The 13,574-nt window shown below is 38.5% G+C and overlaps 1 protein-coding gene across 1 annotated transcript in view; it reads left to right on the forward strand.

Annotated features, from left to right (window-relative positions):
* Nucleotides 1-13,574, forward strand: part of ehbp1 (EH domain binding protein 1) — a 165,730-nt gene that overhangs the window by 16,148 nt on the left and 136,008 nt on the right. The window contains exons 3-4 of the mRNA XM_056264310.1: nucleotides 11,956-12,013; nucleotides 12,868-12,963. Of these exons, the coding sequence (XP_056120285.1) occupies nucleotides 11,956-12,013; nucleotides 12,868-12,963 (154 nt within the window). The remainder of the gene's footprint in view (nucleotides 1-11,955; nucleotides 12,014-12,867; nucleotides 12,964-13,574) is intronic.

Below are 13,574 nucleotides of genomic sequence, written 5' to 3' on the forward strand. Positions count from 1 at the left end.
CACTCACATTCGCCTAAACTATCGTTTTTCTGTTTTTATATATAAAAAAATTTTTTTTATAAAATAATGTAAAAGTCTGCTCTGCTCATCCAGCACGAGTTGCCGTTGCAATCAGTGCAGCACGAATCACAGTTCACTGATCGCGTGACGATGGCGGAGGATACGTTGCGCAACATAGACTATGGAAGTAAAATAATGTCAAAAGTTTTTGAAATAAAAAGCCTGTTGAATTGCACTACTTGAAAAAAATAGGCATTGCATTAACCATGCCTGCATTTTAATGCATTGTATTTTTAGGGCTTGCATTTTTATGGGCTGAAATTTAGCATGGTTGAATATTTAAGCTGTGAATATTTCAATTAAAAACATTTCAAACACATTTTCATTATTAAAAATTCAATAATCCATATTCACCATTCATATTTCATTTCCAAAATATTCAAACTGTTTAAAAATACAACCAATAATATTCAACAGGCAATTTTCGGTCCATTTTATTTCGCTTTGCAAATTCGCTTCCACAAATTCAGTGGTTCAAATTCGACAGTAAATTCAACATTGACGTCCAGGAACTGCAGGAAAAGCAGTAGATTGCCGAGCATACTCTCCATCTGCTGTTAGTCGACCTCACCATCAGATGGTGCAAAAGCGCGTGTTGTTGACGAAGACCAGCCAAATTAGAGCAAGTCATTCATTCATAAAACTCATTTACAGCAATGTAAGTTTATTTGTGATTATTATGAGGGCTGTTTTGTTAAATTCGGTGCCTTCACGGTTACTTTTCCTGTGTAGCCTACATGCATATTTCTCTACCGTGAACGAGATCATAATTTTATTCCCTGATGCGGATATACAGATCCAATGTTACATTTTTGAGGTTGACATATATTTATCTTGGTTGTTTAGTTGCCTTAACTTTAAATTGTGGCGATGTGCTGCATGCAGGCTATTAGGGTTTCCCTCAATACTTCAGGATTCACCTGCTGAACATATACGCTTAACGTAGCTTAATGGACTAATGATGTAAAAGTCCAAACTCACAGCCAAGCAGAAGGACTCAGAATAACGCGCACAGCTAAGCGTTTCCCAGTTGGACATTCGCACATTTAGGGACCGTCTCTAAAGTGTATACGACTTTGGTATACACGTTTCTAACTTCAATAGCATTTGAATAGAACGACTTACAGTCATAAAACCAACTGTAAAGTGTTCCTGTAGTGTCAGGCATAGTGCGCACCCTTTGGATTTTTTATATTTATTCAAATAAATTTAAGTTTGCTATTGAAGTTAGAAACGTACATGCCAATGTTGAATGCAACTTTAGAGACGGTCCCTAAATGTGCGAATGTCAAGCCAATTTTACATTTTAGTCATTTAGCAGACGCTTTTATCCAAAGCGATTTACAGTTAAACTAACAATAGGAGGACAACAATATGCAAGTGCTATGATCCCAGTTTAAGCTAATGCAATACACGTAGGCATTTTAGGACTTTAGGACTTTATATATATATATATATATATATATATATATATATACACTCACCGGCCACTTTATTAGGTACACCTGTCCAACTGCTCGTTAACACTTAATTTCTAAGCAGCCAATCACATGGCGGCAACTCAGTGCATTTAGGCATGTAGACATGGTCAAGACAATCTCCTGCAGTTCAAACCGAGCATCAGTATGGGGAAGAAAGGTGATTTGAGTGACTTTGAACGTGGCATGATTGTTGGTGCCAGAAGGGCTGGTCTGAGTATTTCAGAAACTGCTAATCTACTGGGATTTTCACGCACAACCATCTCTAGGGTTTACAGAGAATGGTCCGAAAAAGAAAAAACATCCAGTGAGCGGCAGTTCTGTGGGCGGAAATGCCTTGTTGATGCCAGAGGTCAGAGGAGAATGGCCAGACTGGTTCGAGCTGATAGAAGGGCAACAGTGACTGAAATAACCACTCGTTACAACCGAGGTATGCAGCAAAGCATTTGTGAAGCCACAACACGCACAACCTTGAGGCGGATGGGCTACAACAGCAGAAGACTCCACCGGGTACCACTCATCTCCACTACAAATAGGAAAAAGAGGCTACAATTTGCAAGAGCTCACCAAAATTGAACAGTTGAAGACTGGAAAAATGTTGCCTGGTCTGATGAGTCTCGATTTCTGTTGAGACATTCAGATGTTAGAGTCAGAATTTGGCGTAAACAGAATGAGAACATGGAACCATCATGCCTTGTTACCACTGTGCAGGCTGGTGGTGGTGGTGTAATGGTGTGGGGGATGTTTTCCTGGCACACTTTAGGCCCCTTAGTGCCAATTGGGCATCGTTTAAATGCCACGGCCTACCTGAGCATTGTTTCTGACCATGTCCATCCCTTTATGGCCACCATGTACCCATCCTCTGATGGCTACTTCCACCATGTCACAAAGCTCTAATCATTTCAAATTGGTTTCTTGAACATGACAATGAGTTCACTGTACTAAAATGGCCTCCACAGTCACCAGATCTCAACCCAATAGAGCATCTTTGGGATGTGGTGGAACGGGAGATTCGCATCATGGATGTGCAGCCGACAAATCTGCGGCAACTGTGTGATGCCATCATGTCAATATGGACCAAACTCCCTGAGGAATGCTTCCAGCACCTTGTTGAATCTATGCCACGAAGAATTGAGGCAGTTCTGAAGGCAAAAGGGGGTCCAACCCGTTACTAGCATGGGGTACCTAATAAAGTGGCCGGTGAGTGTATATATATATATATATATATATATATATAAGTCGAGAGAGAGAGAGAGAGAGAGAGAGAGAGAGAGAGAGAATAGAAAGTGTTAGTATTAATTGATCAAGTGTTGATTTTATGCCAGTATATCACGAAACGCTCAGCATGAAACTTTGCGCGTAAAGTTTATTATCTGAGTCCATCTTCTTGCCTGTAGCCTACAGCCTACATCCCCAATAAGGTGCAAGATTGGTCTTTCATATCACTGTATGTGACTGTTAAGCGTTTTGTTCCAACGGAAAGGGAATCCTTGAGTATATGAGGTATTGAGGGAAACCGATTATAATCCTGTTCATGGTAGAGAAAGCTGATGACATGTAGAATACACAGGGAAAGTAACAATGAAGTTATTGAATGAAACATAAACACAGCTTTTGTGTGTTTATCATCTTTTCCGCATATACTGTCACAGATAATCATTTCCATTTTATGAATGAATGTCTTCGTCAACAACACGCGCTTTTGCACCATCTGATGGTGAGGTCGACTAACAGCAGATGGAGAGTATGCTCGGCAATCTACTGCTTTTCCTGCAGTTCCTGGACGTCAATGTTGAATTTACTGTCGAATTTGAACCACTGAATTTGTGGAAGCGAATTTTTGAAATAAAATGGACCGAAAATTGCCTGTTGAATATTATTGGTTGTATTTTTAAACAGTTTGAATATTTTGGAAATGAAATATGAATGGTGAATATGGATTATTGAATTTTTAATAATGAAAATGTGTTTGAAATGTTTTTAATTGAAATATTCACAGCTTAAATATTCAACCATGCTAAATTTCAGCCCATAAAAATGCAAGCCCTAAAAATACAATGCATTAAAATGCAAGCATGGTTAATGCAATGCCCATTTTTTTCAAGTAGTGCAATTCAATAGGCTTTTTATTTCAAAAACATTTGACATTATTTTACTTCCATAATAGACTAACGTCTGATAAATGTATTATTGTAGAATGCACGCTCAGCACCGCTGCTCCCTATACGTACGCGCGATCACGAAAGTGAAAGTAAAACACAAGCTCCCTGGTGTGCATTGCACACAAATTAGGCCGCGAACATACAATAGTCCGTCTCCTAATACCCATCTCTGGACTGTTTATTTGCGGCTATGGTCTCAGTTTGCACTTCGAATATATTGAGAGAGTACTGTAATGTCTTAAGGACAACAGACAAATCGGAACGCAAGAACAACTGTAGAGACAAACACACCAGCCTCGTTTCTCTCTACCCGGCCTTTTCCGAACTCACCGCATTAACCCTATAACCGCCGGTGCAAAATAAAACAGCAATTTGAAAACAATTATAAAGAGTCTGTGTGCTAACTTTGATTATGGTTGCACTTGCACTTATTGTTTGCGCTTAATAAGACTTCAAGGAGGTAGGAGGTCACACACAGCCTCAGCCTCACAGATTGGTGACATGTGTTGTCTCCTATGGACAAGTGTTGCAAATTAGCAATTTTGCTATAACACTGAAAACAAGGTATCTGGTTCGTCCAATGCTGTTGTTATGTCCAAATCTCGTCTCGTCTCGTTCTCGTGAACCCAATCTCGTGTCTCGTCTCGTCTCGTGAGATAAGCGTCTCGTCACACAGCGCCATATCGGGACACTGGCGGCTTCAGTTCTCTCCAATGGAAAAGAGCGAAGGGGCGTCGTCCATCTTTTTTTACAGTCTATGATCTGTACCGTTTTGACTTCTTTGCTCGCTGTTTTGCTATTATTCTCGTGCACTGACTCTTTCACTATGCTGAACAGCCAATCAGAGTTCCCTCTTTCACCGACGGCCCGACGCCGATTCAACATGTCGGCAATTTCAGCCGACGGTGCGGAACACACCAAGAAAACTTAGTCGACCGACGCACAAAAACTGTGTTCCAGGCTTTACACCGTGTCTGAAGAGAGTTGATGGAACTGTCAATCAAACAGTGCGCGTTTATCAGTGACCGAGTTCTGGACTCTTGCCAAAACTCCCGTTAATCAACTAATCTCTTATTTACATCGTGTTTGCACCATGGTTTGCACTGTTAGTTATGATGAAAGTATTCGTGAGTGTGCAGAAATCGAGTTGCAATGACGAGATCACTGCATTGCATTCATGCACTCAACATGTCTGTAATCGGCTACATGCTCATCACTGCAATCTTTCATGTCACAATCTAAATATAATGCTATAATCAACACTTTTTGCAATTAGTTAACCTTGTAAGCTGTAATGGTAAAAATGTGCTAAAAGGTTTCGTAAGAGTTCAACATTTAATACTAGCTGTTTCATATGCAAAGATGTTAGCCAATCACAGCAGTGGGCGTTTACACTGAAGTCTCACAGCAGGCCCGCCCCTTAAAACAGAGCGTTCATAGGGCTAAAATCAGGGTAGGAAAAATTGTATTTCTGAACTATGACAATTTTTGATGTAAAAGTCATACTAACAGGGCTTGACATTAAAGTCCCTGTAAAGGCAATTCTAAAAAAAAAATCTAAACACATTATTAATGTTAGAAATGTATTGCTAAAACACATTACAAAGACTGTGAACTGTGAAGTACTGAATTGTGAAGTTAGACTTTTAAACAGGTTTTCAGGTGCTGTGTTCAGGATTTTTTGGGTGGGGCTAAAATGGTGGCTCTGATGCACTGGAGCCACTGAGCTCTTGGACACGCCCCTACTGTCGCACTGGAGCCACTGAGGCTGGCCCCTCCCCTAACAATAGAGCACATTCGCATCAGTTCGCTTCTCAATCGCAATCTGTCAGAGTAGTACTATTACTGCAGCCTACAGTTTGCTAGTAGCTAGTTAGCTATGCCTTCGTAACAGAAATGCGTTTTACCTAGATGGGATCACTTACAAAACAGATCGGTGTCCTTTTATTTAAATTTCCGAAAAAAGACCATATTAAGAACGGGTGGATTCATTTTGTGAAGAGCCACCTTTATATAGAGCTGAGGATCACCACCAACACCTGGTTCTGTAGTGATAATTTTACACAGGATAGTTTTCTAAACTGGGATTCACTGATAATCTGCTGTTACTGGTGAATGGGGCCGAACCGACTATCTCCCGCCTCGGCCTTCATCCTCCTGTCCCGAAAGCAGTATCACCTAATATCACCGTCGGCAGCTTTCCCGCGAGTGGGCGTGGTTTCAGCGCAGCCAGCGGACACGCCCCTAGCGTTTGAGAGCAGAGAATAATGCTCATTTTTTCAAGATTTCAAGGCTAATAACACATTTTTCTGTGGTGTGACAAACTCGGAACGCATACTTAATTTTGACTTTACAGGGACTTTAACACCCTCCAACTCGCCAAATGCGGGTGGATTTCAGTGTGGGATTGCTTATATTGAGCATAATTTTACTCATTCCCGCAGATTTCTGTGCTCACAACCAAAGTGCGTGCACATAAATTCTAGTATATTGGGTATATAAAACAATATAATGGGTCTGTGTGTCAGGTCTTAAAGTGACAGCAGCTTAATATACCGGCTGCCAAATTGGGATAATATTAAAAATATCTATATGGCAGTTTTTCCCTATGGTATCGATGTCAAAATTGTGGCCAGGGAAAATGCAGCTGAGTGGTGAGCAGAAAAGTTTGTCATCCCCTGCATACTAATAAGTGCACCCCAGGAAACATATAAAACAACAAAACAATGCAGTTCATAAACCCTTTAACTAATGTAGTTAACAAATTAAACCTTATTGTGAAGTGTTACCAATTTTATTTACATGTACCACAAAAATGTTAAGACAGATATGTTTTCTCTTTCACTTTATTCTGATAAATAATTTAAAACCAGGCTTACAGATAGCCGAATCAATAACTTTCTCGTCTCTCTCTCTCTCATAGCCGTATTGTGTGGCAGTATTGTATTGTGTGTTCCAGATCTCCCGTTACAGGCTCTTTAGTGTGTTAATCTTAATATCACTCTGTTCCAGTTGCTGCTCCCTCTTTGTCTTGCTCTCTTTCTTTATTCAGATATTCAGAGATCAGATCAGAGGGGGATTTCTGATTGACAGCGTCACTGTGTGTGTTTGTCACAAGTGTTCATTCCATTTTATTGATGGAGTTGTTTATAGCGGTGGTTGTGGAAGTATTATTCCTCATTGATATTATTATTAAATCTTTTTTTGTCCATCCGTTCTGAGTCAGGATGTGGTTCAGTCTGTCCGCTCCTCCTCTCATGGTATCTCATCCCTTCCTTTCCCTTCCTTTCCCTCCCTTTCCCTGTGGAGTCAGTCAATAAGGTCACAGATTGTACAAGCATCTCTTCATAAACAGCATTTTATAGACATGATGCATAAATATTAAAAACTGCACAAAAAGATCACAATCATTCAAACAACCACGCGATCTTACTCCTAATTAACAGTGATTCGGCTATGTCAAGTCACCATTATTTTTATAGCACTTTATACAATATAAATTGTTTCAAAGCAGCTTCACAATAATAAACAGCAAAGTAACAGAATAAATGATGCAAACCTCATCAAATGTTTATTAAACCTTTGATAAGTATGATTACATCGAACATTCAGATCTGCGTTGGCGCTGCATGCTGAGCCAGAGAGAGACGTTATGTATAGGTATGAAACCGCTTCACAAACAGTCTTTTCAAACACAGTGTTATTTCGGTCTTACAATAATTCATGTTATCACAGAAGTACTGGGATAAAAGTTTATAGTTATAAAGATCTGCTATACATAGTATAAATATACTATGTACAGGCAAACAGATCTTGATAACTAAAAAAAAAAAAGTATATATATATATATATATATATATATATATATATATATTTTATACCCCCTTATATAAATATAAATATATATATAGGCCTGTTGTGTGTCGGACAAAAAGGAAGGAGACAATGGTTTTCAATGGGAAAAAGCCATCGAAAAGACCCATTCTGATCACAAGTGGTCCCATGTTACCAGGTGTAAACAGCAATATCACCTGATCACCTGAGATGGATTTTAATGCCATATAAACTAAACACACGCCACCATCTTTCTCGTTGTCTTTGTGTGTGATGGTGTGGAATAGCAGCTTTAGCGTTCGTGTTTGGGCTGCTGTGCTTCTAGTGCCCAGTGAAGGTTTTTCCTCCTGGGTTTGCCAGTCTGTCTGTCTTTATACCCTCTCTACCCGCCTCCACTTCCTGCTGATAACATCTCCTGCTGCGCAATGACCCACTTTGTTACTCCTTTTCTGTTTATTTATTTATGTCAGCCCTCCTCAAATCTACAGCTTTTGTTTTGCTGTAATCTAAAGTATAAATGGTGTCTTGAGGTAGTTTGGCTCACAGAGACAATTAGTTTGTTGCAATGTTGTATTTAAAGAAATTTCAGTTGTTTTCTGTCTTTTGTCTTTGTCTCTTTCTGCAATAGAAAGAATGCTTTGTAAAGGCTCGAGATGATTATAAAACTTTCTCACACAGCATTTTCCGCTGTTTTTTATGGGGGTCTTTATAGTTTATTAATGGGTGTTGTAGATCTACTTTTACTAGCTAGACTGATTACTTTCAGCTCTATTATAATGTAATCCTACAGAAAAGCAGTTTCCAGATTGTTTAGATCTTTAGAATTGAGCTTATTTTAGATAATAATAATAATAATTATAACTTTATTTAATAATAATAATAAAGATCAGGGTTTCCTAAAGTCTGGCTCTGGAAGATCCTTAAAAACAAAGTATTAACATTATTAAGTAAACATTGTTTATTTAAAAAAAAGTCTTAAAGACCCCCTGTGGTGAAAATCAAAATTTTAATGTTGTTTATATGTCTATGTGGTTTTTTTAATATGCTTTAACACAAACCATGTGCAAATTCTTCTGTCTACAACATTGCTGAGAATTTCTCCATAAAACTGCAGTGAACCAAAGAGAGTCTCAAAAACACGGTTCAAAATCGCAGTTGTTCTCTACGTCACAAATGCCATCGTAACCAATCCTGTCACAAGGGGGGCGGGCTTTAGCATATCATTAACTATTCTGCAAAGCAGGGGGTCTCAAGAGAAGCCAGGTTATCCAGGCGGGGCTCATTTGCATATTCATGTAACCGCACATACTAAATGAAGCAAGGGTGTAGAGTTACAGTCAAGTTATTTTAAGGCATGATGAATCTTTTTCACAGAATATAGCTAGTTTTAAAGCAGCAAAGCAAAAATCATTAAATTACAACCATGAAGCCAGAGGTGTTGTAGCCTTGTATACAGTGCTTCACTTTTGACTGAGAGTATTTCTTCAAAGTACATAACATGCTATGTTTGGAAGTCTTATAGAGTTCTTATAGTAATAAAAGGTGTGAACATTTATAGACCTCCAGGCTATCGATTTTAAACTCCTGGTTTGACAGTCTTGGCTTTAGTCCTCTCACCTCAGATGTTGACAGGTTTCTATCAGCAGACACCGGCCAGGTGTAAGATCTACATAGCATGCCAGTGATGGAAACTGAGCAGTTTCACTTTAGAGTTTTTGTAGAGGACAGTAGTTAAGATGGACCTTGAAAGCACAGTCAAAAGAATGTATTTGGCAGGTAAAGTAAATCTTAATGTATCTAGAGATGCATGACCTGAAGCCACAAATAAAGCTAAAACAACTGTCCGACTTAAAGGGTCTGTAGTAATGGGTCTGAGAAATGAACTGTGCCTTAGGGAGCACAGAGTGCAGAAATGAAATGTAAGAAATGAACCACGAAATGAGTTACATGTGTGGTTCTTTCTGTTTTTGGCAGTTAGGTTGCTGGGATTTTAGCAGGAAACACATTTAAACAATAGTAAAACTGTGATGAAGTCCTGGTGAACATGTGTTGCATGTGTTTAAGTTTCAGATAGGTTTCAGTGATGGTGCATTGCAGAAATTGTCTGTGGAAACATACCGGACTGGCCTCTGGTTCTAACCTTTGACGTAAAGCCAGCCAATCAAATTGGACCTGCGATTTTTCATTCAGAGTTTGCTATTTTGGTGTACAATATGTAGTAGATGTCCAGTCAACGGACTGCGTGTGGTATCTAATTCTACGGGTTTATTAAAGGGATTGTTCACCAAAAAATAAAAATTCTTTCATTAATTACTCACCCTCGTGTCATTTCAAGACTTTCGTTTATCTTCGGAACACAAATGAAGATATTTTTGATGAAATCTGATTTCTGTCCCTCCGTTGACAGCTATGCAACTGACATTTTGACACTTTGAAAAGTTCATAAAGAGATTGTAAAACTAATCCATATGAATTGAGCTGTTTAGTCAAAATTTTCTGAAGAGACACAATTGCTTTATATGATGAACAGATTGAATTTAGCCTTTTATTCACATATAAACATTGATTATTGTAGGAAAGAAAACATTATGACTATAAGAAAAGAGATGGAAACATCCAAAAGTGATGAAAATTAGATTTTCGAAAAGTATTACCGGTAAATGTATAATTTCAAAAACTGAGTAATGGGACAAAAAGGCCAGATGTTCTGTTCAAAAGTTTGGTTTGGTAAGATTTAAGTCTCACCAAGACTGAAATTATTTGATAAAAAATAGACTAAAAACTGTAATATTGTGAAATTGTATTGCTATTTAAAATAACTGTTTTCTGTTTATAGAAACAAATATATTCTGAATATATTATTAAGTCAAATGTTCTTCCAATGAAGGCAAAGCTGAATTTTCTGCATCATTACTCCTGTCTTCAGTGTCACATGATCCTTCAGAAATTATTCTAATAAGCTGATTTGGTGCTCAAGTCAAGAAGCATTTATTATTCATGTGCTACTTAATAGTTTTGTGAAACTATGATACATTTATTCAGGATTCTTTGAACATAGTTCAAAAGAACCACATTTATTTAAAATAGTTTTTTTTGTAACATTATAAATGACTTTACTGTCACTTTTGCTCAATTTATGTATCCTTGTTGAATAAAAGTTTTAAATCAGGAAAAAAAAATCATTGTGACCCAACCATCCATAAGAGGAAACATCATGCCATTATGAAATACTTTCTGATAAGATCATGTGCATCAGGGCCTGCAGTGGAGCATGTCAACTAGCCTAGAGGAAGCACACAAGTACTGAAAGCAGGGATGGAAATAGACAGAAAAAAAGAAAGGAGGTTAAAGGGAAACAGTTTTGCTATTTCAGAGTGAGAGATGACCGAAAGCAGATTGTCTTCAATGCTCCACGTCACACACAGCATGGGAGCGTGTGTGTCTTCTAGAAATGTAGAGACATGGTTTCTCTGTGATGCTCTCTCGTTGGTTTCCTGGACACAGTTTAAGTCTAGTCATTGGTTGAAATGCTATCAGTGGTGATTCTCAATCTCCACGGAAAATCCTTTTTGGAGAGCACTGCCGTTTCTCTCTTCCTGGGAAACTGATCCGTATCTAGAATAATCCAGATATGCATCAGGGGTTACTTTAGATGGCCATAGATCCTGTCTGCTCCATGTTTGTAACAGTTTAGATGAGTGGACAGTGATGTTTCTTAAAATGAGACACACACAGGACACATGCATAAACACACACCTGTCAGATTGCGGTCAAGCCTCTTACAGCTGGTAATCCAATTCAAGCTCATCATGAGTCCTGAATCCTGTGTGTGTGTGTGTGATTGTTCTCTCTCTCAGTTCTGCTTAGATGTACCGAAACCTTTTTGTCCTTCAGGTCTAACAGTCCCTTTATCTTTAAACCTGTTGGTCTGTCCGTGAGTGTCGTCATTCACTTTGTGTATTGTGAATGTTGTACTGTAAGGTGTATTTGTACTAGAGGGATGAATTTAGCATAAAATGTGTTTTCTGTAGTAGAGGTCTTGCCACCTGAAGTCCATTAACACATTCATCTTGTGCACACACACTTGCATCAAAAAAGCAGTGAGTTTGTGTACTGCTGGGTTAGGGTGTGTGTGATATGGGTATGACTTGATTTGCAGCATCATTTCAACTTTGAACTCTTTCCTGAGAAGGCTGGTCAAACTTCCGATTTCAGCTCTACTGTGCACAAACTAAGAACAAGATAAGATGAGAAATAAAAGAGGAAGATCTCTTTTATTTCTCATCTTATCTTGTTCTTAGTTTGTGCACAGTAGAGCTGAAATCGGAAGTCCTGGTAGTGTTTCAGTTAGTTATTGTGTTTGTTTATTAGCTTTTTAGCACTGGTTGGTTAATCTTTTTTTCTTTTGTCCTTTTTTTTAGGCAACCAGATAAGCTAGTTGTTGTCTGGACTCGGAGGAGCCGAAGGAAATCTTCCAAGGTGGGTCATTTTTTTAAAATGCTGTTTCAAATTAACAATGACTTGAGTATATTTATGTGTAGTAAATAGCAGGTTTTTGCTTTAAGTTACAGTCTTTTTTCTGTTACATTTTTCAGTACAAATATATACATAATCACAATGCATCAAATTTGAAGGATTAAATGCACATCACCTCTTGAAGACATTTGTAGCCCAATTAGTATGTATACATGCTGGACAATGTTGAGCTACAATCATATTTCCTAGAGCTGTAAATCCGACTAAACAAAACCAGACTAGTAGAGTAAGAGTAGTCAGACTCTAACTAAACCCATAATGTCAATGTACGTACGTATAAATGTACATAATAATTAAGCTAATGTGAGCTCGGGACACCACAATTCCGCTTGGTCCCGATATTGGCTCCAAAATGACACACATCACCTTAATGAACCATTAAAGTTTTTTGTAACAACTTATGTATGCATCTGTCCAACTTCACTGCAAAACATTATTTCCTTACTAGGTGTTTTTGTTTCGTTTTACAAATATCTAAACATTCTTAAATCGAGATGCATTTACTTGAGAAGCAAAATGGCTCAAGATTTAAATTTTTGTTTTCATGCTACATGTGTAAAACAAGAAAAAATATCTGCCAATGGGGTAAGAAAATGCTTTTTTTTTTCAAGCTGGAAAACGACAAAAATACTGAGTAAGAAAATAATTTTTTGCAGTGTTTACGTAGCAATGACTAGCTAGATTATTGTATAAAAACTAACTGTATATTATTTTGCATGATTAAAGATGTTAGGTTTCATGTTGCATTTATTATAATCATCTTGTGTATCATGTAATGTCATTTATTTTGTTCGCAGTCTCATAGCTGGCAGCCTGGCATCAAGAACCCCTATAGAGGAGTGGTGGTGTGGCCGGTTCCAGAGAACATAGAGATCACTGTCACCCTATTTAAGGTACACACACACACACACACACACACACACACACACACACACACACACACACACACACACACACACACACACACACACACACACACACACACACACACACACACACACACACACACACACACACACACACACAAAACGCTCTCTCATTTAGTGGCCAAGTAGGCCTAGACGTTATTAGGGCCAGTTGTAGCAGTTGGCTGTTTCCCAGAAGCTGATTGGTTGGGATCTGCAGGTCTGCTGGTGTCTAGACATCCTGATTCCGCACTGATTTAACTGCCATAGTCCAAGATTTTAACTCCCTTCTCAAATGTGTGTGCAGCAGAAACTGACACGGCAGCAGGAAGCGTGTGCTCTGTATTTTAGTCTTTTTGAGGTGCCGGTCAGCAGATTTTTCCATCTGGCACGAGAGAAGTGAGACCTTACATCCTGAATTGTCAGACCCAGGTGCAGCTACACAGGAAGTGCATCTGTTTGTGCATCGCATATAGAGAAAGAGCAGTTTGTAGATCTGAGGTTCCTCATGTTGACAGCAGAGGATTTTAGATGACAGTACTCTTGACTCAGATGACATTTCAGTTCATACATTTTCAGCTGTTCAGTTTCCCAGTGGC

Source organism: Rhinichthys klamathensis, unplaced genomic scaffold, assembly GCF_029890125.1.
Source record: "Rhinichthys klamathensis goyatoka isolate OS25496 unplaced genomic scaffold, OSU_Roscu_1.1 h1tg000220l_1, whole genome shotgun sequence".
Taxonomy (NCBI): Eukaryota; Metazoa; Chordata; class Actinopteri; order Cypriniformes; family Leuciscidae; genus Rhinichthys; species Rhinichthys klamathensis.